Source organism: Diplotaxodon limnothrissa, linkage group LG9, assembly GCF_057381915.1.
Source record: "Diplotaxodon limnothrissa isolate DT_005_m linkage group LG9, D_limnothrissa_male_GT1.1, whole genome shotgun sequence".
NCBI classification, from domain to species: Eukaryota; Metazoa; Chordata; class Actinopteri; order Cichliformes; family Cichlidae; genus Diplotaxodon; species Diplotaxodon limnothrissa.
Window position 1 is genome coordinate 29991090 of NC_140604.1, and position 24451 is coordinate 30015540.

At 41.7% G+C, this 24451-nt stretch overlaps 1 protein-coding gene and 2 long non-coding RNA genes across 3 annotated transcripts; 1 reads left to right on the forward strand and 2 right to left on the reverse strand.

Annotated features, from left to right (window-relative positions):
• Positions 1-819: 819 nt before the first annotated feature.
• ankrd33ba (ankyrin repeat domain 33ba) lies at positions 820-23694 on the forward strand. Its single transcript, XM_085362994.1, has 6 exons — positions 820-1266; positions 10587-10716; positions 12074-12214; positions 12670-12811; positions 22339-22537; positions 23149-23694. Exons 1-6 carry the CDS (start codon positions 820-822, stop codon positions 23692-23694), a joined length of 1605 nt encoding a protein of 534 aa, XP_085219120.1.
• Positions 13290-14577, reverse strand: LOC146625794 (uncharacterized). Its single transcript, XR_014906510.1, has 3 exons — positions 14253-14577; positions 14111-14177; positions 13290-13586 (listed from the first exon to the last, which is right to left on the reverse strand). It is a non-coding gene; the product is annotated as an uncharacterized LOC146625794 (long non-coding RNA).
• LOC146625795 (uncharacterized) lies at positions 21025-22092 on the reverse strand. Its single transcript, XR_014906511.1, has 3 exons — positions 21988-22092; positions 21846-21912; positions 21025-21321 (listed from the first exon to the last, which is right to left on the reverse strand). It is a non-coding gene; the product is annotated as an uncharacterized LOC146625795 (long non-coding RNA).
• Positions 23695-24451: the final 757 nt, after the last annotated feature.

Here is a 24451-nt window from a genome sequence, read left to right on the forward strand (position 1 = left end):
ACATTATCTCTGACCTGTAGAAAATATGATCATTAAAATTGTAGCCCTTCTTTTAACATCAGGGGCTTCTTCAGTGTTTGCTGGATTAACTAGATGCATGTCAGATACAATCTCATATTTACTTCAATCTTTTTAGTATTGCACTTAAAAGTCCAGAATTGAATACTAACTATGCTAATTCCCAAACATAGTCAAAAATCCATATATTATCCATATTATTATACTGTTCTCGGAATATTGTTTCCTATAGGGCTACAACCAGCAGTATAATCCAACACACACACACACACACACACACACACACACACACACACACACACACACAGAGTGAGAGAGAGAGAGAGAGGTCCCAGTCACCTCTAATCGGATTAGGCGACTGTAGGTTAACATGCAGCTGCCTCTCTCCGCCCTAGGTGGGACGTCCCTGTGTGCCTGCACTTGTAGTCCGTTTTTCCCTTTTTTTCGCTGTAGCAACACTTTTTGAAAGTACCCAAATTGTATCTGTCTCCGGGTACCCTCGAGCCGGATAACTCATAACGAAAACACAACGTGGTTTCGTTTTGAGGACGCACTCCGTACTTGCTTACTTCGCAGGACTTTTTATGGCTCACAAATCTCCAAACTGAGAAGTGGGGTAATTTTTTTAATTAGAATGAGGAAACGAATCAAGTGTTTTATGTGATTTGGGCTCTCGAAGGCGATTTCACGGACTTTCCCCGCGCGTTAGTTTAGTTGTCGTGGAGAGACAGCCAGTCTGGATGCTCGCGCGCCCTTTGCCAAGCTGCGCTCCACCCTAGGTACCCTAGGCTCGGGGCTTAGATGGTGCTGATCACGGACGACAGGGATGGAGGAGGCGCCTCGTCGGTCCGAGTCAGACAGCTCCAGCAGCAGCAGCAGCAAAAAGTCGGGGGAGACATCCGCCAAGTTCACCCGACCATAACTGAGGAGCCTCTGTCCCACTATGTGGACGAGGACTCCCTGGGCTCGTGTGAGGAGGACACTGAGGATGGAAGCGAGGACGACCATGACGAGTTCGAAGAAGTTGACTTTGAGGACCTGGATGATTGTCGGAGCATCGCGTCGGACGACTCCTTCTATCCACCGGATGATGTGTTCGCGGACTCGGAGCGCTCCCCGTCTCCGGACAGCCCGGAGCCGCTGTCTTTTTTCCAGGCGTGCTGCACCAACAACGCGGCCATAGTCCGGATAATGATCCGGCATGGTGTGAAGGAGGAGGAGGTCAAGGAGACTGACAGGAATAACAGGGTATGAAGCACACAACAGAAACTCCGAGTAACTTCACACACGTGGCTTTAGATCACCTCCACAGTGACACCAAGAGTTGTTGTAAAACGTGCATCTCGAAACAGTTTCACAAGGTTTATGTTTGGAGTTCCCAGTTATATCTAACAGTATCTTAGGCCCATTCTTTGTGCAACAAATGCAGTCAAAGATTTTCAGACTGAAATAATTAAATCCGAGCTTTCTGGCTTACTCAGCTATTTTCAATTTTCGGGAAGGTTTGACCTCTACAACTTGTAATGCATGTCATATGGAAGTCAGTGTAGCTTACATTAGTGTCTCTGTAGTTCTGTGACTTAGGCCTACATGCAGTTTACTTCTGACAGCTGTTTTTGCACTTTTCCTCTGCTTTGTTTATTTTCATAATGAGCTCACACCTTTATCTGATAGGCCTTTCTGAAAGGCCTCTATGTGTGAGTTTCTGTGTGTGTGCCTGTGTGTGATGACAGATCTCAGTTTATGAGGAGCTAGAATGCTCAGGCGCTTTAAAAAACACTGAAGGCTCTTGTGATTTTTGAGGAAACACACCACTCCTTTCTGCGCGTGTGGTCATGCAGGCGTATTTATGTGTGAAACAGAAAGTGCTTCTAAGGTTTTATGTATCAGGCCTTCATAACAAAAGTCATCTGGTCTTTAGCAGGCATTAAGAAAATATAGCGTCAGAAGAACATGTTATAGATTGTCTATATTTATTTATTAAAAACCTGTGAAAAACTAAGTACAGCCCAAGAATATCTGGTAATATCAAATTTCCAGCTATGGCTTGAAGAAATTGTTTTTCTGTGTGACCTTATCAGTCTCTCAAATCACTGTAAAGGAGTTTTGCTCCACTCTTCTTTACAACGTTGCTTTGGTTCATTGAGGTTTGCAGACATTCATTTGTGTGCAGCTTTTATAAGTTACACTAGTGTCTCTAGGTCTGGACTGGGCCATTGCAACACCTTGATTCTTTTCTTTTCAGCTGTGCTGTTGCAGATTTGCTGCTGTGCTTGGGATCGTTGCCTTTTGCATGACCCAGTTTCCGCCAAGCTTTAGCTGTCGGACGCTCGGCCTCAGATTTGAATCTAGAGAACTTTGGTGTACAGAGTTAGCACTGACTGCTAGATGTCGAGGACCTGGGGCTGCAAAACAAACCCAAATTATCACACCTCCCCCTATGTGGTTGACAGTTGACATGTGGCGTTTGTGCTGACACACTATGTTTGGTCCTCAAATGTAGCACTCTTCATTATGGTCAAACATCTCCACTTTGGTCTTATCTGTCCGAAGTCTTAAATAAGTCCCAAACCTAAGCTGTGCTGCCATTTCTTTTTAGAGTAAAAAGGGTCTTTCTCCTGGCAACCTTTCCAAACAAGTTGTAATTGTTCAGTCTTTTCCTAATTGCATTGCTATTTAACATGCTAATTGTAGCTGTGCTTTTATAGAGGTGTTCACACGTGCTAATGATCAGTTAATCAAGTGGATTTGATAAGCAGGACCGAGTGTCGACCTATGCTCTGAATTCACATAACGATGCACTTAGTTTTTCATGAACTGCGTTTGTATTTTGGCTGACACAGTGTAATATGTCATATTTTGATGTACTATGGAGGTTATATTTACCTGATTTTATGACCTGCTAAGGACCAGATGATTTTTTTTATTGTGTCCTGAAGGAGGGTGCACTTTCTTTTTCACATGACAGTGAACGACTATTACTTCAAATGCATTAACTTATATGTGGATTCATTTTGTATGAGTCTGTGAGTAAACGTATTATATATAGTTTTCATCTATTTGCAGTGGAATCAATCTGCATCGCTTCAGTCCTGCCAAACAGCTGCAGCCCAGGGCAAAGAGATAAATCCACAGTGATGGCATGCTATACTTGTATTTATTCATCAGGACATTTCAATAATTGTAATTGAGCTGGCCTTCAGTGTGGGGTAAGGCAGCACATGTCAGTCACCATTGTCTTTGAAAAGTTAGTGAAAGTTGGAGAATCCCTTTAGCCCAGTGCCAAGCAGCACACATGCCTAGATCTTTACACAAGGAAAAAAGCCAAATATATAAGCATAGTTTTCGGCTGTTTGCAGCTAGTTTAAGCTGAGAGGATGAAGTTTCACAGCACTGTAGATTCAGATAAGGAGCGCTTTTGTGGTCTTATATCACAAATCTGCTTCTTTGACCTAGAGGCCGACCCCATCTGTCGCTTCTTACATTTCACCTCCCTTTTTTCTAAACATCTGTCTCTCATCATCTCCTACCCCTCCTTATTTCTCTGCATTTACATAGTGCATCCAGTCATGAGAACATGGAAAGGAGTCCTTGTGACCTGAACATATGTGTATGTTATAAAGTATATAACAGGGAAAAGGTCAAAGGTCCTCAAGGCACTTTGAAACGGAAGACACATGCTCGCATTTAGTGTGTGTTTGAGTGTAGCTGCAGTGAGAGATATCGGAAAAGAGACTTCCAGATGACTAGGATGTGTGGTTGTGCATGTACCATTAGCTTTGTCGTGCCCTGTGACCTTGGGGATATGCACATACTCAGAGACACAATACAGGTTAGGTAACACATCTACTGGAAACACATCCTGACACAGATGTCAGCGTCTTAATATAGCTTCATCAAGTGGCATGTAAAACAAAGGCGGTTGTTACATCCCTGGCCTAGTCTGAGTACAACATACACGCCACTTCCTCTGTCACTAATCATCAGTTTAAAAAGAAATTTATTATCGAAAGATTCTTAATCTAGACCATCAAAAGGACTGTGGTAAAGTTTTCGTCCAAATATGTTAAAAAGATGGTAGATTATAGTTATCTAGCGTCCATAAGTAGTTTAAGTACAGAGAGCTTAGAGCAGGGGTGGGCAATCTCAGTCCACGAGGGCCGGTGTCCCTGCAGGTTTTAGATGTGTCCTCGAACCAACACAGCGGATTTAAATGGCTAAATTAGCTCCTCAACAAGTCCTGAAGTTCTCCAGAGGCCTGGTAACGAACTAATCATGTGATTCAGGTGTGTTGACCCAAGGTGAGATCTAAAACCTGCAGGGACACCGGCCCTCGTGGACTGAGATTGCCCACCCCTGGCTTAGAATCACTGAAGCACAGACACATCAGGCCAATATGAAAAGACCAGGTTTTAGTAATAACCTGAATACTGTTTTTTCAAAACTTGATAAGCTCCGTAGACGCACGTATGAGTGTATGTTGCCTAGTTTAGTCACTATTTCAGGTCATTTCCTCTGGTCCCCTCCAAAAGGAAAGCTAAGCTAGAGCAGCGGTCCCCAACCTCCGGACCGGTCCGTGTGTCGTTTGGTACTGGGCCTTGAGAGTTGAGGCTCGGGTGTGAAATTTATGGTTTTTGGGGGTTTTATCATTAACTCGGTTTCCTTGGGTCTTTTCCTGTGTTGTAGTTGTGTGTCTTATTTTGAAATAAATATTTGCTCGTTACAATAGCGACCAGAGAGTATGAAGGGGCAGAGAGGAGGATGTTACTCTCAATGTTGTTGCCGCATTTCAGGAGGACGCTTCTAAGTTACACAATTACACAATTAATTTGCGTTTATTATTGTCTTGGTCGTATCATTTTATTTTGTTGTATTTATCCACGACACCTTAAAGGGCGGTCTGTGAAAATAAGATTAAGATTAAGATAACCTTTACTAGTCCCACACGTGGGAAATTTGTTACGGGTAAAATATTGTCGGACATTAAACTGGTCCGTGGCGCAAAAAAAGTTGGGGACCACTGAGTACAAAGTCTGCTGCAGACTTGTAGCCCAGAAACTGTGAGAGATTCTGTGTTGTGCAAACAGGTACTTCTGCAGCATGGATGTTTTCCAGTAAAACGATTAAAAACCAGAGTGTAGTTAAAAGAGAAAGAGAACAAAAGTTTCATATGGCCCCTCAGGAATTCAAGGGGAATTTGACAACATTGATTCACTGAACACTTGAAGCCTCCACTTTTAGTCAAATGTTTTGTGGTGTTATGAGAATAACTTGTGAAGGTTATGAGAAGGCTTGTCCTCTAAAGGATATTTTTCTTCAGAACCACTGCTGTCATAAAACAATTAACTTTTGATGCCCGTTTTTCATTTCCTAGCATGTTTAGGAGGCCTTCTTAGTTCTTGTGAAAACTCACATTTGGTGTCAACACAGGCTTTGAAAAGCAATAAAACTGCATTTTCTGCTGCCAAGTGCACATATTGAAACTTAATTAAATGTCTGCATTCTGAATTTAGGAATAAACATAATGACAAGTATGTGTGTTTAATGTGTATCCAATTTTCCAGTGATATGATTGCAGCACACTTTATCAAAATCTCCATGCTCTCATTGCGACATTGTGGCTGACGTGATGGATTAAATGTCAACAAATTATCGTCATTCTCATGTTAAAAGTAAAAGAATAATATGGTCATGGTACACATTAGTGGTAATTCTTCTAGCGTTCAGGTATCAGCTCTGTCCTCAAAGCCCATCTGACCCTGTTTACTACACTGTGTGTTCCCCTCGCAATCAATTGGGTAATTTGTCATGCTCATATGTGCACTCAGTAAACACGCACAGAATCCTATCAACCTGATTTATACACAGATCAAATATAATAATTCCAAATTTCCAAATAGATTGGGGTCAGTTGACAAACCAGGACAGATACGGTATGTTTCATCTGCTGAGAGAGCCAGCAAAGTCGCCCAACAGAAAGAACAGCTGACCAACACACGTATCGACCAACAAGCCGGCAGGCAGATAGACTAAATGAAGCATAGTCAGATAGAGACAGAAATGTGGCACTGCAGATGGTAGCGAGCTCGACGCTGCTAGCAAATACTGATGAGTGGAAAAATCAAAGCGACAGTCATACACATCTGATTTGATACAGTTGTGTGAACGCTCAGCTGCAGACAGAAAGACATTTAACAGGGGCGATATTGACAGAAACATGGCCTGGTATGTCTGTGTCCGTGGTGTGTCTGACGGATGTGAATGAGGGTGGTCTTTAGCATGTGGCTCATGTGTACTGAGGTTTCCTGTAAAGTTAAAAAGGAATTGAATGTTTTCATTTTGATTTATTCACATGTGGTTTGCACAGGCTGCAGACATGCAGGCTGTCTGCTACAGTTAGGCTTCCATAAGTGCAGAAAGTAGTCAGAATAGTTCGCTGAAGAAGGCGGCATGTGTTTGAACATACACCTTTAAGTCACTCCAGGGTAAAGAGCAATACAACCGGAAAGAGAGCTGTTTTTTAGCAAGTTTCTAATTGGAAACATGCTTTCCTATTTATATTGATATGTATTAAGTAAGGCTTTTATTTGAGTGCCAACTTTTCCACCACTGCAGAGTGATCGAAATCACAGGACACACCGGCCGTTCTTTGGATTATCAACACTTTTTCACTACGTACAAACTATGCAGCTCTAAAATTAATAACTGGCTGCTTAAAAAGATGCAGTTCCTCTTTTCTTTTAGGACCAGCATAAATCAAAAAACGTATCCACGGTGAAGATAACGTGGTACTACTGCAAACATGTTTATTGTGTATCAAGGAATTTTAAAGGTTACACTGGGTATTGCATCGTATTGTGTCATCTTCTTTGGAACCAGTCTTTGGAGTGTTGCCACATTAACTGCAGATACATGGTTATGTTTCTCCCTCCCCCCTGTCTCTGTGTCTTTCTGACTGATAAGGCTAAGCCTTTCTATTCCTAGCACTGGATATTCCTCAGATTACTTAGTGTGTTAGTGTGTGTGTGTGTGTGGTCATCTAAGTCCAGGCAGTCCAGTGTATGTGTGTATGCGTGCCCGCTCATCAGAATACACATTATAATCTTGATTGCAAGATGCAAGTTTTAAATCGAGTGATGCTAGAATTCTTCAGCCTAATCTTGTTAAGACCTGTGCACGCATTTGATCAACATGGTCTCTGCTGAAAATTCATTTATTTATGTTTTATTATATAAGAGCACCCTGTTTGACCTAATAATTTCAGCAGCTGATGATATTTTTGAAAGACGTTTTTAGCTAGCTTCCATTATTTTCCGAATGCAACATAAACCTGACACCATTCATGCTCCAACATGTTAATGCTATGAAGTGATGGATGACTTTTAAGTGCTTTCTACTAAACCTACTTTGGAACGTCTTTCAGTTTTGACTGTGCACAGAAGAACCTAACAGTAAATAGTAACATTTGGCATTAGTTAAGACATTTTCAATGTATTCAATACAATTACTTTACTTGAAAAGAAAAGGTCAGTATGAGAATGAGTGATGTCACAGGGGACAGTGAGAACATGTGTTGATGTCCATCAGCAACCGGTCTGCAACTTCATTTGCCCTAAAGACAAAATACCCAATCCCCCTGAGAATTCTCGTTAATTATCGTCCGTCACTGGAAGTGATTGATTGAATTATTGATTATAATGATGCAAACCTATGCTTTTGATCACATTCTTTTTTTTTCTCATGATGGAGATTTTCCCAGTTTCCTGTCATTATTTGCCCATTTATGACAATCGAGGAGGGGGAGGTTGGTCTGATGCTGGTATACAGCCTATATATCTGTACGTTGCTGCGCTCCATCATTGTCAGCAGCTACCATTAACGTGCATTAAATAACTGATTGCAGTAGTGTGTATGACAGGAACGTAACAAGTACGTCGGGCGGTTGGGATAAATAAAGAAGCTTGTATGTGTTTATACCTGTGTGTGACAAAGGTTCGCAAGGAAAACAAAAACAAAGTCAGACGATTTAGATTGCTCGAGACATGCTGCAGGGCGTGCTGCTAAAGTACATCACATCACAACCGGAGGGCTGCCAAGAATGTGTGTTTGCGTATGTGAGAAAGCGTGAGAGACACAGACAAGGTCTACGTGAGAGTGTCTAAGCAGAGGGAACTATTTGAAGCTGTGCCAGTGTAAGTGAACTTCTCTGAGACAGTCCAGTAGTTACTCTGCAGGACCTTTGTCAGCTGTTTTTCTCAGATGTGCCAAAATTAGTGCGACTGTGTCTCCAACTGACTTGTTTTAGTTCACAGTTCAGTGTTTAATACGGCTAAGGTCCATGTCCTGTAAAATCTGAGGGATAATTGAACCTCTCTTCAACCTCAACCAAAAGCTTGTCTCCTATATTTTAATAGGAATCTCAGTGTTCAGTGTGATGTGTCTGATTAACATAAATAAAGCCGATGCTTAAGCAATCCTACCCGCACTGTGACAAAAAGCTATAAACAAATGATTTATCAAAACATTATATTTATTGGGTGCAAAGACATACGGTTGAAGCCTATTAAATTAGAGATAATTGAAACACTCCGCGACTTAAAAAACGAAACTGTGATTTTTCTTGAGGTTTTTCTGTTTTGACTATAATTACCAGCCTATGAATATGCATAAATTTGAGAGGTTTATATAAATCTTCGGGCCTTATCCGTACCGATCTTCATTTGTTTTTATATTTAAGATTTCATACTGAGATTACTTTCGATTGCATTCATGCCAGAGCTGAAAAGATTAATTAGGGGAATAACACCGTGTGCTTGGAAACCAAGATTAAAAACGTATTGTGCCAAAAAGGTGCAAAGCATCAGGCTGGTCTGTCATAAAGAGAACACCACATTTTAAAAGAAATTGAGTGTGAAAGGTAATAGTATAGGGTTACCTTGATGATGTGTAGTATAAGTTGAGATATACGAGTCTTTGTGGTCAACTTGACCTCGTTTTATTTTAGCACAGTTGACATTTTGTGTTACTGCAAATGCAAGACAGAACAAAAAAGTACTACAGTATTACTCAGTGTATAAACCTGTAGCAGAATACATGTGCAACGTGCAGCTGAAACATGACAAGGAGTAGGTGTGACTTTTTAGCACTCCTGGCTTTAATACAGCATATTTAGATAGTTTATTTAGATTTAAAGTCCGGGTAGGGTCTGGTAGCTTGTTAAGTAATGAACATGTTGTTTGCCTGTCAGCTCCAAATTCAGAATTCAGAGAATGCCCCCTTTGTTTCTTCTCCTTGCTCATCTGGATTGCCTATAATCAGGCTACACGGATTTCTAGTTGCGCACAATTATTTTGTTTTTTTTCTTCTTCTTACTCAACAAACTTGTTGTTAGCTGACAGCTGTGGCACCCAGTGTGGTCTTGTGCTGCTATAGCCCAGCTCCTTCAAGGTTTCATCTGTTGTGCGTTCTGAGATGTGTTTATTTGTGTTACTGTTGCATTCTTATAATTATATTTGTAAGCTGGCTTATGAGAAGAAGTCTTGTCATTTTCCTCTGACCTCTGGCGTCAACAAGGCATTTTGGCCCTCAGAACTGGCTCTCGTGAGATATTTTCTTTTTTGGGATCATTCTTTGTAAGCGCTGAAGGTGGTTGTGCAGGAAAATCACAGTTTATCAGCAGTTTCTGAAACACTCAGACCAGCCCATCTGGCACCAACAACCATGCCATGTTCAAAGTCTCTTAAGTCACCTTTCTTCCCCATTCTGATGCTTGGTTTGAACTTCAGAATGTCGACTTCACCGTATTCGCTATTCCCTAAGTGTGCTGAGTTGCTGCTCAGTGATTGCCTGATTAGATATTTGTATTTATGAGAAGTTGAATAAATGTAACTAATGAAGTGTCATATATGTTGTATATAATATTATTAGATTTATTTATTATTTTATATTCAGCATCTATCTGTCTGTCTGTCTGGCTACATATAAAGTATTGCCTGTATATCTGTGAAGATACATCACCTGAGAACGCTGAGTTCCTGAATTCTGCTCGCTCAGTCAACTTGTTTGTCTTGGCCAAGGAAGTGTGCACCTTCCAGAAAGTACACAACTTTTGCTGGAGTTTTCCAGTGTCAAACACTCACCAGGCCTCATAGAGTTTCACCCACAGACTAACCTTTACACATTTGTCCACACACATATAAAAGAGCAACTATTCTGGCAGAAAAACACATCCACGAAAAAGTACACAACAACATCAGACAGGAAGATAGCTTTTTTGAGTTTAAGGTTTCTCAGCGAAAACACAACAGATGTCATGTTTAATCACAGATATTAGTTTTGGGAACTGCACACAGGTTCACTGGTTTTGTGGATTTTTACCGGCGCTGCCTTGATGGCATTTTTCTGCAGACTGTTTCGTATATGTCAGCACTTTATTGCAGTTTTGCTTCACCTTCTTTTTCGTTCACCTTAGCGATTTTGCTGATTCTAACCTTATATATATCTCTCCCTTCTCTTTTTTTTTCAACTGTTCTATCTCTTTTTCCTGCCCTGTCACTTTTTTGTCTCAGATAGGACTACTGGTTGCGTGCTACCAAGGTTACGTGGATGTCGTCATAGCGCTGTCTCAGTGTCCGTACCTAGATGTCAACTGGCAGGACAGCGAGGGAAACACTGCTCTGATCACTGCTGCGCAAGCAGGTAACACATAACCATATAATCACAGCTCGCAGTAGTCAAATACACACACTGACAGGCTGATTCACAGTCTTGCTAGACTCTTACATGTACAGAAACAAATACTGTACACACGCACAAACACACACACACACACACACACAATATGCTGATACAGATGAACGCACATATGAGCACCAGAAAAACACAAGTTTGAACATAGAGCCACTGACTATGTTGTTTGACCAGTCGTATGATATCAATGATTTCCTTCAAAAATATTGTTAGCATGTGTGAATGCATGATGGGAAACTGATTTTCAAGGCATTTTCTTATAGTGTTGTAGCAGGGCTGCTCATTTTACTCATTTACTTTAAATATAGACTGTAAATAGAAGATGGATGTAGCCACCATGACACCCAGTGGTTTTTAAACTATGATTCTGAAGCCTCTAAAGTTTGGCATTTTTGTCAACGCCTATCCTAATTTTTTGGTGCCATGAGTAGCCATATTTGCATGAGAGGTTGTAGAGTTTTCAGCACATTAGTTTCAGTTAATGCTAGCCATCTAGGTAGGAAAGCGGCATCCCTGCACCAAGGCAAGAGGTCAGCAAACTGCGGCTCAGCTCGCAAGCCACGGGTTAGAATTAGGGTTAACCATAACCCTATTAATACATATACAGTATGTATTAATTTGTCCTCTTTCAGTTATATCTGTAATCTGCCCCCCTGTCCCCGTCACCTTCGTTTCCTGCTCTTTTCCTCCCATTGTTGGGTAGGTGGAGCTAAAATGGCTCTTTTGATATTGAAGGCTACCGACCTACTTAGACTGTACCAGATGCAGATACCTGCATCACTAGTAACATATATATTAATACTTGAATTTCACTTACAAAAACTTAAGAACATATATATTGGATGGTCTGTTACTATAATGAACTGCTCAGCAAGCTGTGTTATTTGTTAGGGAATTATATCAACAACCTCTAAATAAAAGTTGAGGACTAGTGACTCTGATCAGCTGAGCTGGCTGTCAAAACATGGCGGTCAATCAGAACTTTAGAAGCTACTTTCGACTTGCTACAAGGGGGTAACTCTGCATGTTTACACATTTAGCAGTTTTACATCAAATGCCCTTCATAATGCAAAAGGGAGCGGTGTCTCTGGCTGAATCGAACCAGTAAACTTTTACTTGCAGACTGAAATGCCTAGCTAGAGACCAGGTTGTAATTCTGTATCTGCTGTAAAGACATTTTAATGCAGAAGTCTTTAGGAATTGCCTCGGTTTTATAGCCAGCCTCGAGTGGCCATTGCAGGATCTGCAGTATTTAGCACCTCTGTCCGACCAACAGTAACTATTTTCCGTCTCTCTGTTACTCTAGGCCACATAACAATCACCAACTATCTGCTGAACTACTACTCTGGGTTGGATATAGAGAGAAGAAACTGTCACGGCTTCACCGCCCTAATGAAAGCCGCCATGCAGGGCAGGGTGGAGTGCGTGCGCTCGCTCATGTTGGCAGGTAAGGAAATGCGTTTAATTAAATTAAATGCACGAAACTCTGTAGCAGTGCAATACTTGGAATGGGTTAGATTATAACTGCAGAAAATGTTATTTTCAGAAATTTGGCGAACAGATGGACAATTTGAATACGTAGACAGTAATTTATTTATTTATTTTTTAGTCATAACTAGGATTTATGTTGAGGTTTGATGCCAAAGCATAACAGCAGGAGGTTTAAATGTCAGGATGGATTTAATTTCAACGTATTTTTTTTTTTCCAAATAATGGACTTCTTACGCATTTACACAAATCTGCTAACTGACCCTGTGAGAGTGCTGAGTACACAAGTTGCAGTGAGCATAGCGAGACAGCTTTTAGCCACAAACTCACTCTGTCCCCACCTTGTTATCTTTGAGCTTACATGCTTGTGTATCCACAAATTAAACTTTTTCCTGTCTTCTTTGTGTCCATCAGGAGCTGCCCTGAATGCAAAAGACTTTGGCCGCCAACTGACTGCCAGGGACTGGGCCTTGTTTACAGGCCGTTATGAAACTGCATGGGTGATGACGCGCTTAATAGAACGGCCTTGTCCACACCAGTACTGTGATACATACAGGTACAATTCACAGCTAGCTGTCTAAGATGTGCAAGTCCTTGTTTATGATGGCATTTTCTAAACTGATTTCCAAGAGAAGAAAAAATCGCTGACCCTTTGTTGAATTTACTGCCCTGCTCACTTGTTATCTTTACATGGAGTTATGAAAAGCTGTGTGCAATTATGAGGTACCTGCTGTCCTCCTTTTCTTTGCATCCTCTCCACAAAAGCAGCTTTCTGAGCTTTCTGTTTACATCATCTCGCCCTGATAGCAGGCTGTGTAGCAAATAAATAATTGTGACTCTGCTTCAGATTATGTAGCTGTAACACCTGCTTAGTATAGTAGGGTTAAACTTATAGACTAGATTCGAGAGGAGTAAAATAAATTTGAGAGAATTGAGTGTTGAACAGCCGGCAGATTTATTACAATGTTACAGTGGTGCAATGATCCAATGTAAACAGCATAGAAAATTAACAGAAGATCAACAGAGAAGAGCGCTCTTTTGAAAATAACAACAAAATAAAATAAAATAAGTAGTCTCTTTAGACCTGACTCCTGATGAGCAGGATATTGGGAGTTTCAATAGTTTCCCAGAGAAACAATCCGTATGAAGTAAGCAGTTTTTGCTCTTGCTTATCTGAAATCCTGCGATTCGAAGTAATTCAGACTGTAGCTCTACTCCTGCATCCAGAACAGCTGGCCACACTGCTTTTGGATTCGCCAAGAGTTTTCACAGGGTCTGGCTCGCCATCCATATCCAGAACCACTTCAGATCCAGGATCACAAAAAACCAGTCTGCACATACAGTACAGAGCAATAAACAGAATAGTTCTTAACAGTTTTTCTAAATAAAATGAGATCTCATAAAGTTTTCAAAATCAAGTACACTGTCGTTTTAACATTGTTCTGTCTCTATGAATTCCATTTGTATTGCTTTACAGCATTACAATCAATTGTATTTAAATACCCCTTTTTAAGGCATATGTAATCACATCATGAAATGTTTGTAACGTAACTAGTTTTAAATAACTTATTTACATGTATTAACCTATAACTGAAATGACAAAGTGCAGAAAAGGCACTGGACAACATTTATGGCTAAAAGAGAAGTGCATCCTGCATTAGTTTTGCACATTTGTGAAGATGCCCAATCAAATAGACAATAAAATAAAATACGACATTCCATTTCACACACGATTCAAGTACTCCGACTGGTTTTAGCTTTTTTTAGACAATACGGAATTCGCACTGTTGCAGTGTTTACCACATGTAAAATTAGCATAAGTTTTCCTGCTAACTTATCATCTCTAGTAACTCACCGGAATTCCCAAGAAACAAATACACGCTCTGCCTGGTTTTGGTCGAGAGTAAAACACATAAAGGCCTCTGAAAAGTACATAACTTTAAGTTAGAGACTGTTGAAAATACTTTATAACACTTATTTTATACCAAAAGACTCACTGTGTAGCTTGTTATTTGCTCTCGGTGTCTTGCTCCGTTTTGCCTAGCTTAATGCAGCAACGTGCTTTTGTTGCATTCACTGAACTACGGAAAATCAAAGTGTGTTCAAGGGGTGTCGGAAATAATAATACCAGGTAAAAACAAGAAAATACTAGTAACCATGTCTATAGGGGTTACACCCTCCCCCTTTGAATAAACATGAGTGCCTTCATGTACTTAAAATGTATCTAAACATCATAGATTTGAGTGTTTTCATAGCTACTAAACGACTCAAGAGCTTGGTTAAAGTTATCCAGAAATCGTTGTGCAAAGGATATAAGGGGTTGACCCAACTGGGGGTAATGAAACCGTCCTGGGGGTCGCTTTAATCTCTCAGATTTTCTCACTTGAGGTGTTTCAGGAGTTATTTCAGGTGTTTGTTCAGCATGTTGGTCAGTGATATTTTCACTATGCTCTGTGTTTTCTATCTCAACATCTGGTTCTCCTGGAACTTGGACATTATGATTCTCTCCCATGATGTTAGAGTGAGATTCCTCATTCAGCAGTTCAGGTTCAGTTTGATTTCCCTGTCCATGGTCATTCTTGTCCGAGATTGTCTCTATTGGTTGAAGCAAAGAGTTGTCACTTTCGAGCGTACATGGATCATTTTGAATTTCGGAGCTTGTTGTCTCATTTTGCACATGGGAATGGTTTTGAGTTTGGTCACAAATTCTGATAAACGTCTTGGTTTGGATTGAGGGATGACTTGAAATGCATTCATACTCCTCCTCAGACTCTGACATTTCTGTATCTTTAGGTTCAGAAGGGCTCTGCCGAGTCTTAGGTCGACGTGGAGGTTTGGGCTTTGTCTCAACCTCATCCTCAATGTCTGAGAGATCACCACATGCAAGTAAAAGGTCTCGATGAAGAGTCCTGCTCGGACCACCACCCTTCTCCGGTTGGACCACATACACAGGAACATTTTCCAGTTTCTTAACAACACGGTACACCATGTGTTCCCATTTATCGCCAAGTTTGTGTTTACTGCGCAAACGAACGTTCTTGACTAAGACTCTGTCCCCAGCTTGAAGTGTGGACTCTCTGACTTTTTTATCAAACCTGTTCTTGTTTCGCTCAGCAACTCTCTTGGAGTTTTCGAGTGCAATCTGGTAACTTTCCTCAAGCCTAGCTTTCAGATTGCGCACATACTGGGAATGGGATGTTGGTGAGTCCCCTGTAACTGGCAACCCAAAGGCAAGGTCGACTGGTAGCTTGGGTTTTCGACCAAACATTAGCTCGTAAGGGCTAAACCCGGTAACCTCACTCTTTGAACAGTTGTAGGCGTGGGTAAGAGGCTTGACAAAATCACGCCAATGAATCTTTTGCTCATCCTTCAGAGTGCCCAGCATACCAAGCAGGGTGCGATTGAATCGCTCAACGGGGTTACCTCTCGGGTGATAAGGACTGGTCCTTACTTTTTTAATGCCTGTGGTTGAGCACAATTCCCTAATAACATGTGACTCAAAATTCCTCCCCTGGTCACTATGGAGGCGTTCGGGGAACCCATAGTGAACTAAAAAGTTTTCCCAAAGATTTTTGGCCACAGTGGTTGCCTTTTGGTCTCGGGTGGGCAAGGCCACTGCATATTTCGTGAAATGATCTGTGATGACCAACACGTCTTTGGTACTCTTACTGTCGGGTTCAATAGAAAGAAAGTCCATACACACCAATTCCATTGGGCGTGTGGTTTTGATGTTAACCAGTGGTGCTGCTTTTTCAGGCAAGGACTTCCTTCTAACACAACGACCACAGTTCTTTATTTTAGTCTCAATATCAGCACCCATCTTAGGCCAATAAAATCTTGCCCTCACTAGATCATGAGTCCTCTCCCACCCCATATGACCCATATCATCATGGAGCAGCTTGAGAACAGTAGACCTAAGAGAGACAGGGAGTACAAGCTGGTAAGTTGTAACTGAGTCACACTGTCGTTTCCTATACAGAAGGCCATTTCTCATTTCAAAACGTTTCCATTCTCTGAGCATCAGTTTTATGTCAAATGTTTCAGACCTGTTTTCGCATGGAACATCAGCACCAGATTCTAGTAACTGAATGACGTGGTTTATGCTTGGGTCAGATCTTTGGTGTTCTTTAAGCTCATGCTCAGAAAACAAGGGAGCAGCTACTTGACCAGATGTTTCAGCATCACTGTATGCATCAGGAATGGCATCAGCACTCATAGCCAAGGACTCAACCAGAATGACACAAGGTGAGTTCTCACTGTTCTCATTGAGAAGATGCTTATTACATATAGCTGCTACAGTGTCAGGGCATACACTGTTAGAGCTTGGAAGGGATCCGAGAAGGCGTGAGGTGAGTTGTTGAATCCTGTTTTCCTCTTCCAATGTCACACTATCTGCAGCCAGAGTTTGATGAGGCCTCCGTGATAGGCCGTCGGCATCCTGGTTAGCCTTCCCAGCTCTGTATTTGATTTGGAAGTTGAAGGTAGACAACGCTGCTAACCAGCGATAACTCGCTGCGTCAAGTTTTGCCGTGGTCAGAATATATGTAAGCGGGTTGTTATCCGTTACAACGATGAACTCGTTACCGTAAAGGTAATCATGGAATTTTTCGACAATGGACCATTTCAGAGCTAGAAATTCTAGCTTATGAGCTGGATATCTGGTCTCGCTTGGTGTCAATCCCCTACTAGCATAGGCAATGACGCGCATTTTACCATCCTGCTCCTGATAAAGAGCGGCACCCAGGCCCGTGGTACTAGCGTCAGTGTGCAGAGCATATTGGAGCTTTGGATCTGCAAACCCCAATACAGGGGATGATGTTAACTTCTCCTTAATGCATTCAAAGGCTGACTGACAAACAGGTGTCCATCTGTCTGCAAAGGGTTCTCGAGGATTGAGATATTTAGAAGTGCCTGTTTGTTTCTGGCCTTTTCTGAGAGGTGGATAGCCACATGTGAGATCGTTTAAGGGCCGGACTATCTTTGAATAGTCCTTAACAAATCGACGATAATAGCCTGTGAACCCTAAAAATGACTTCAGCTGTTTCAAGTTTTGTGGCACTGGCCAGGTCTTGATAGCAGCAACCTTTTCAGGATCAGTCTGCACACCATTTTTGGAGACAATATGGCCCAAATATTTAACTGATGTCTGGAAAAAGCGACATTTTTTCGGGGACAACTTTAAGCCATATTCACGAAGACGGTCCAAAACATGCTTTAGCCTCTGTTCATGTTGCTCGAGGGAGTCTGAGAAAACAATCAAATCGTCTAGGAAGACGAGTACCTCCTTGAGATTAATGTCTCCCATACACCTCTCCATTAACCTCTGAAAGGTGCTGGGAGCATTTGTGATGCCTTGGGGCATTCGATTGAACTCATAAAACCCCAGTGGGCATACGAAGGCTGTTTTGGCTTTATCCTCCTCCTCCATCTCTATCTGGTAATAGCCTGACTTCAAGTCCATGACAGAAAACCAGTTTGAACCAGATAGGGCGGAGAAGGTCTCTTCGAGGTTTGGCAACGCGTAAGCATCTTTTACCGTTTGCACATTAAGCTTGCGGTAATCCACACAGAGGCGTACCTCACCATTCTTTTTCTTGACTACAACGATGGGGAATGAGAAGGGAGATTCTGACTGTCTTATTACCCCAGCATCGAGAAGCATTTTAAGGTGTTTCCTGACTGCTTCGTAGTCATTTGGATGAATGGGCCGCGATCTCTGTTTTATAGGCGTTTCGTCTTTAAGCTTGATCTTATGCTTAACTTTAGTGGCATGGCCAAAGTCGAGATCGTGGCATGCAAAAACGTCACGGTAGGCACTAAGACTCTGCGTGACCCGACTTTCCCATTCCTTGGGCAGAGGTGAATCGCCAAAATCAAAGGTCAACTGGTCACTGGGTAATGAACATGAGTCTGCAGACAGGCTGCAACAGCCTGCAGAGTTTGCACTCGACGTGGTTTGAGTTTCAAGGACTTGGTCTGCAATGTGTAGTTCAGCAAGAACGCAGTTGCCAGGAAGGATGATGTCATGATCGGTTTCGTTTCTGATCCAAATAGGATGCTTGTAAGGACTTTGACGTGGCACTGTGATAAGGCAGCAATCGACAAAGATTCCTCCCGGAAGGGCTGAGGAAGTTGGCTGCTCTACAACTGCCCATCTGTCAGTGGTTGGTGAATTTAGGTGGGCGTAACTCTCTAGGCAAACCCTTTCATGAGCTGGTATTACGTAAGGTGTGTTGCCCCTCAGTGTCATTAGTCCAAGCTTTCCTGTGCTTTTTGTTTCATGTCTATGTTCAAGGATTTTTAAAATCTGACTATAGCCATAGACAGCTGATGAAATAGGAGTATCCCTACAGTGTTCCTCATATAAAACATCAAGGGCATTTGTACCAATTAAAACTGGTAAGTCTGTGCTGGAACGTAAATCAGGGACAATGAGAGCTAATGTAGAAATTTGGGGCTCAGACTCAACAAACTCCTTTGGAAAGCCAATTGGAACTTCTACATACCCTAGATAAGGTACAACTTGTCCATTTGCACCCTCAACATCTAAGTCACTAATTGGCTGGATGGGAAGATCAGACAAATGTCTCTGGTAAAATGAGTGTGAAATAGTCGTTACTTGCGACCCAGAGTCTAACAAAGAATTGCAACTCACTCCAGCTATGTTGACATTAGCTGTGCACTTCTTGCCAATTAAGCCCTTTGGAAAGCTGGAATGACGCATACTTGTTCGTACACAACACTTTTTTGTTGGGCGGTTTTGAGTGGGACTTTTGTTGCTTCTAGTTCCAGTTTGTCCCTCAACTGAAACAGGAACTAGTTTAAATCAGAGTCACATTGGTCTTCCCAAGCTTTTTGTTTTACCCTTAGCTCTTTCCGCTTGGCTTCAACAGTACTGGGATTCGGCTCATTGTCACAAGAGGGAGCTATATGGCCATCCTCGCCACAGTTAAAGCAGAACCATGGGCGAGGCTTTTTGTTTTTGCCAAAGCCTTCATTTTTCAACGGAGAGTTCTGTGTTTGTGCCTCCTTTAGCTGCTGTTTCTTTACAGCTTTTGGGAACTTTGCCTGAGGTTTCTTTGCAACCATGGTTTCCATTGAAGCTTTTAAGGAACTTAACTGTTCTTGCAGTTGAGCAATTTGTTTTTGCAGTTTCTTGGCAGATGCTTGAGCGGAGCTGTCAGTAGCAGCAGCAGCTTGAAACTCAGTGGTTGGGTAAACATTTAAAGGATTGGACTGCACCTTTACTTTTGAAATTCCCAAGTGCTGCTTCATGCGAGTTGACTTGGCTGCCTGCTTATCTTCCTCTGTTCGCAAGAGTAAAAGCAGCTCAGAAAAGGAGGGTGGACTGGATTTCTTTTGCTCTAGATGGAGGCTAGCGATTAGGTTATCATCCCAGCATCCCCTACAGAACTGCTTCAAAAGCTGCTGATCGAAATCACTAACTGGGACTCCTCCCCCTTTTACAACTTTGTCAAGGGTAGTCTGCAGCCTGTGCACATAGGCTGAAGGTTTTTCGCCAGCATTTTGGTTTGTACTCAAGAATTTTGCGAACAGCTCATCAACGTCATCTACAGTTCCATATGCAGAATCAAGCAAGCTCAAAAAGTCTTTGAGGCTGGACAAGGGACCCAATTGTTTAACAATGTTTGCAGCTGGCGGTAAGAGGCTGTCAATGATCTTCCGTACTACTTGTCTTTCAGGAACAGAAGAATCTGCAAGATAAAACTCAACATGACTTCGCCAAGTGTCATAGTCAACCTCCGTATTAGGGCATGGAGTTTTTCCAGAAAAGGACCTGAATTTTACAGAGCTTGGATAGGATTGGGACATATCAGTACTTTTGACAATGTGCTCCACAATGACCCTCTGGACTTCAGGTGTGGTCAAGTGTTCAGGGTTCAAAATAGGAGCTGGTCTGTCAGTAAGGGAAGGATTGATGGTGTCAGTGGTCAGAGTGGGTGGGATAGTTTCACTGCTTGGTCGTCTCAAAACAGAACCAGGTATTAAAGGGACTGGGTCATCTACTGAAATGACCTTAGAGGGGGCTGCACCCTCCCTTTCTCCAGCAGAGGCCTGAAGTTTGTTAAGTTCACTAAGTAGCATTTTCTCATAATCTACCCCACTCACCTTAGCAATACCCTTTAAATTAGAAAGGTAAGACTCTGTAGTACTAGCCGTTAGCTTAGCACTGTAAATTGGGGATAAGAGTTGGATGCTGTGAACTACATTTGGGTCAGATGTTGTTCTGTGACAGGGTAGTTCACCCTGAATCGACTCAATGGCTGTGCCATACTCAAACTCAACTATAACTGTATCTTTAAAGTCAGGGTCAGAACTAGCAATTTTCACTGTTCGTGCAATAGAACCATAGTGTTGCAAAAACTTAACAACTTCTTCATCAGTCTCTGTACCAGAAAACCCACTGATTAGTACAGCATTTGGTACCTTGATACGTTCACGTTCAATGACATCCATGTTACTTCAGTGGAAAAATGTGCAAAAATTGTCATAAAACTGCCAACTGTGTGCCAATGATTGGATTAAAGGCATTAAATAGCCAAACTCCTCCTGGCTGGCTCGCCACTTTTATGTAACACCTGCTTAGTATAGTAGGGTTAAACTTATAGACTAGATTCGAGAGGAGTAAAATAAATTTGAGAGAATTGAGTGTTGAACAGCCGGCAGATTTATTACAATGTTACAGTGGTGCAATGATCCAATGTAAACAGCATAGAAAATTAACAGAAGATCAACAGAGAAGAGCGCTCTTTTGAAAATAACAACAAAATAAAATAAAATAAGTAGTCTCTTTAGACCTGACTCCTGATGAGCAGGATATTGGGAGTTTCAATAGTTTCCCAGAGAAACAATCCGTATGAAGTAAGCAGTTTTTGCTCTTGCTTATCTGAAATCCTGCGATTCGAAGTAATTCAGACTGTAGCTCTACTCCTGCATCCAGAACAGCTGGCCACACTGCTTTTGGATTCGCCAAGAGTTTTCACAGGGTCTGGCTCGCCATCCATATCCAGAACCACTTCAGATCCAGGATCACAAAAAACCAGTCTGCACATACAGTACAGAGCAATAAACAGAATAGTTCTTAACAGTTTTTCTAAATAAAATGAGATCTCATAAAGTTTTCAAAATCAAGTACACTGTCGTTTTAACATTGTTCTGTCTCTATGAATTCCATTTGTATTGCTTTACAGCATTACAATCAATTGTATTTAAATACCCCTTTTTAAGGCATATGTAATCACATCATGAAATGTTTGTAACGTAACTAGTTTTAAATAACTTATTTACATGTATTAACCTATAACTGAAATGACAAAGTGCAGAAAAGGCACTGGACAACATTTATGGCTAAAAGAGAAGTGCATCCTGCATTAGTTTTGCACATTTGTGAAGATGCCCAATCAAATAGACAATAAAATAAAATACGACATTCCATTTCACACACGATTCAAGTACTCCGACTGGTTTTAGCTTTTTTTAGACAATACGGAATTCGCACTGTTGCAGTGTTTACCACATGTAAAATTAGCATAAGTTTTCCTGCTAACTTATCATCTCTAGTAACTCACCGGAATTCCCAAGAAACAAATACACGCTCTGCCTGGTTTTGGTCGAGAGTAAAACACATAAAGGCCTCTGAAAAGTACATAACTTTAAGTTAGAGACTGTTGAAAATACTTTATAACACTTATTTTATACCAAAAGACTCACTGTGTAGCTTGTTATTTGCTCTCGGTGTCTTGCTCCGTTTTGCCTAGCTTAATGCAGCAACGTGCTTTTGTTGCATTCACTGAACTACGGAAAATCAAAGTGTGTTCAAGGGGTGTCGGAAATAATAATACCAGGTAAAAACAAGAAAATACTAGTAACCATGTCTATAGGGGTTACATAGCCATCATTAGTGTTTCTAGACAAGCCTTGCTTGAGAAAGGTCAGTGCAAGTTACCACTGACTCATTAAAAAGAACAGAACATACAATATTACACATTCAACACAAAAAACACAACACAAATGCCTTTTCGTCTGTCGGTACATGAACTGATGTCAGTATTGCTCTCCCAGTCTAGAGTGGCGCCCGCTGGCATCACTGGTGGCCAAATCCCAGGAGCCACGCGGCTGTTTGAAACGCTTGTCGGACACCATGCGCAACATCTTCAACATCGCAAATGTCACCAACCCGGAGGATGAAGGCGCCATCGACCACATGGTTTCTATTACGACTGGCATTAGGAGCCCTTTCATCGCTGTGGCATGCCGCACAGTGAGTGACTAAGCTCTAGAATTTATTTATTCTATTTATTGATTTATTTATTAATCCTCTTCAGCCTTCCTCACAACAAGTATTTCTCAATCACAGCCTCAGCTGAGGTATTGAATGAGTATAAACACTCTGTGGTAAGGTTGCTCTCTGTGTTATTCAATGATGTGTGCTTATACTCGGCAAACTTTGAGATACCAAAACTGTTTTTCTTATCTTCAGATGAAGCCAAATGTTTTTGAACAGTATGAAAACAATCTTCCACAGACTTGGCTTTTGAAATCATAAAGTCAAATGGTAAAGTTATTTTGTCACCGTATAGTATAAAACTCGTGCTTATACGTTAATGATCATATTATGGTAATAACACTTAAAATGTGGCACTAATTTATCATTTATTATATCAACCAATTCTGTGATTTCCCTTAGGATTAGTTCATAATAATTAAAGGAAATGATTAACACCAGCCTTATCCGCTAAGAAGGTTATTCGTGTGAGATTAACTGTCTGCAATACCGAAAACAAAGGCATGATTGACATCCAGAGTCACCAGTATTGCTGCTGCAATGCTGCTGATATCAGTACCAATCAGACTCTGCTGGTTTTGTTTCAGGTGTGTCCTGACAGTCCTCCGGGTGTGGGCAAACGGCGCTATGCGGTCCCAGAGATCATTCGCCAGCAGCGCGCCAAGGAGCTTCGCTCCATCAACCCTGACAGGGTGGACAGCCATCTCAGACTCTTTGAGAACTCCCGCGTGACTCTGGTGACCAAGAACTCAGCAGATCGCCGGGCCAGCCTTCAGGCTCAGAGCCTGGTGCCTCGGCACAGGAGCTCCAGCTTGGGTTTGGTGTCTTATAACCAAGTGATGGAGCTACGGAGAACCAGCTTGTTGCCCATGCACATGGTGCTGAGGAGGAGCAGTGTGAGGCCAGGCTTCACCATACCCAAGGTGAGAGTGTCCAAGGCCCCATCGTCCACTTATGAGCCGGCACAGGTTCGGAGGAAGAGCAGCTCCAAAGATGGAGGGGGGAACTTTCTGCAGGTTCCAAAGTGGCGATACAAGGAGCTAAAGGAAGAAAGGAAAAAAGCCGAGGAAGCGGAGAGAAAGAGGCTGGAGGCTGCAACGAGGAGACATATTGCTACTGGGAAAAGGAAATAATATCATTACCTCAGAGGATATCGTGTACACTAAACCCCCCACCCCCCTCCAAACAACAAAAAAACATACGGGCCAAGGTGTCCGACAGATCTGGCGTTTATGGTTTTCAGCTTTACACAGTTAGGTGCACAGGGTGAGCTCAGAATTACCAGCAATGTTTGGATGCTGACCGACCTCTTTAAAAACGGTTGTCTCTATAGCGACAGCATTAGAAGTGCACGACGCTGACGTCAAACAGCGAATACCCAGGGGATTTGATACTTGAAATGTTTTTAAGCTAATTTATTTTTCATATTTATTGCTTTTTAACGGATGGCCGGGCCTATATTTTCTTATGCCTTGGGTGCTCATTACGCCGGTGTTTTTGTAGTACGTTGCACTGTGTTGAAGCAGAAGACAGTAACACACACTCTGAAACTGAAACCTACCGCAGAAAAAAATGTGTTAATTAAAAGCAGTTTATTAAAAAATATATCTTTTAAGTCATTCGGCGAGGAGTAATAATGATCTCGTCATTACTGGCTGAGAAAGCAAAGCAAGATTTGTAATGAATCTCGTGACGTCTGCCTGACAATATTTTAGATGCTTTCTTCTTTTGCTTTACAGTGACAAACCCTGAATGTATTTAACGTATATATTTTATATGTAGAGAGAGAAATTTAAATGCTTTTGATGACATTTTTCAATTAAGGGTGAAGACTGAAATGTATAGCTTTTGAATCTGACAGGTTGGGAAGAAATTTTTAGATTACTTCCT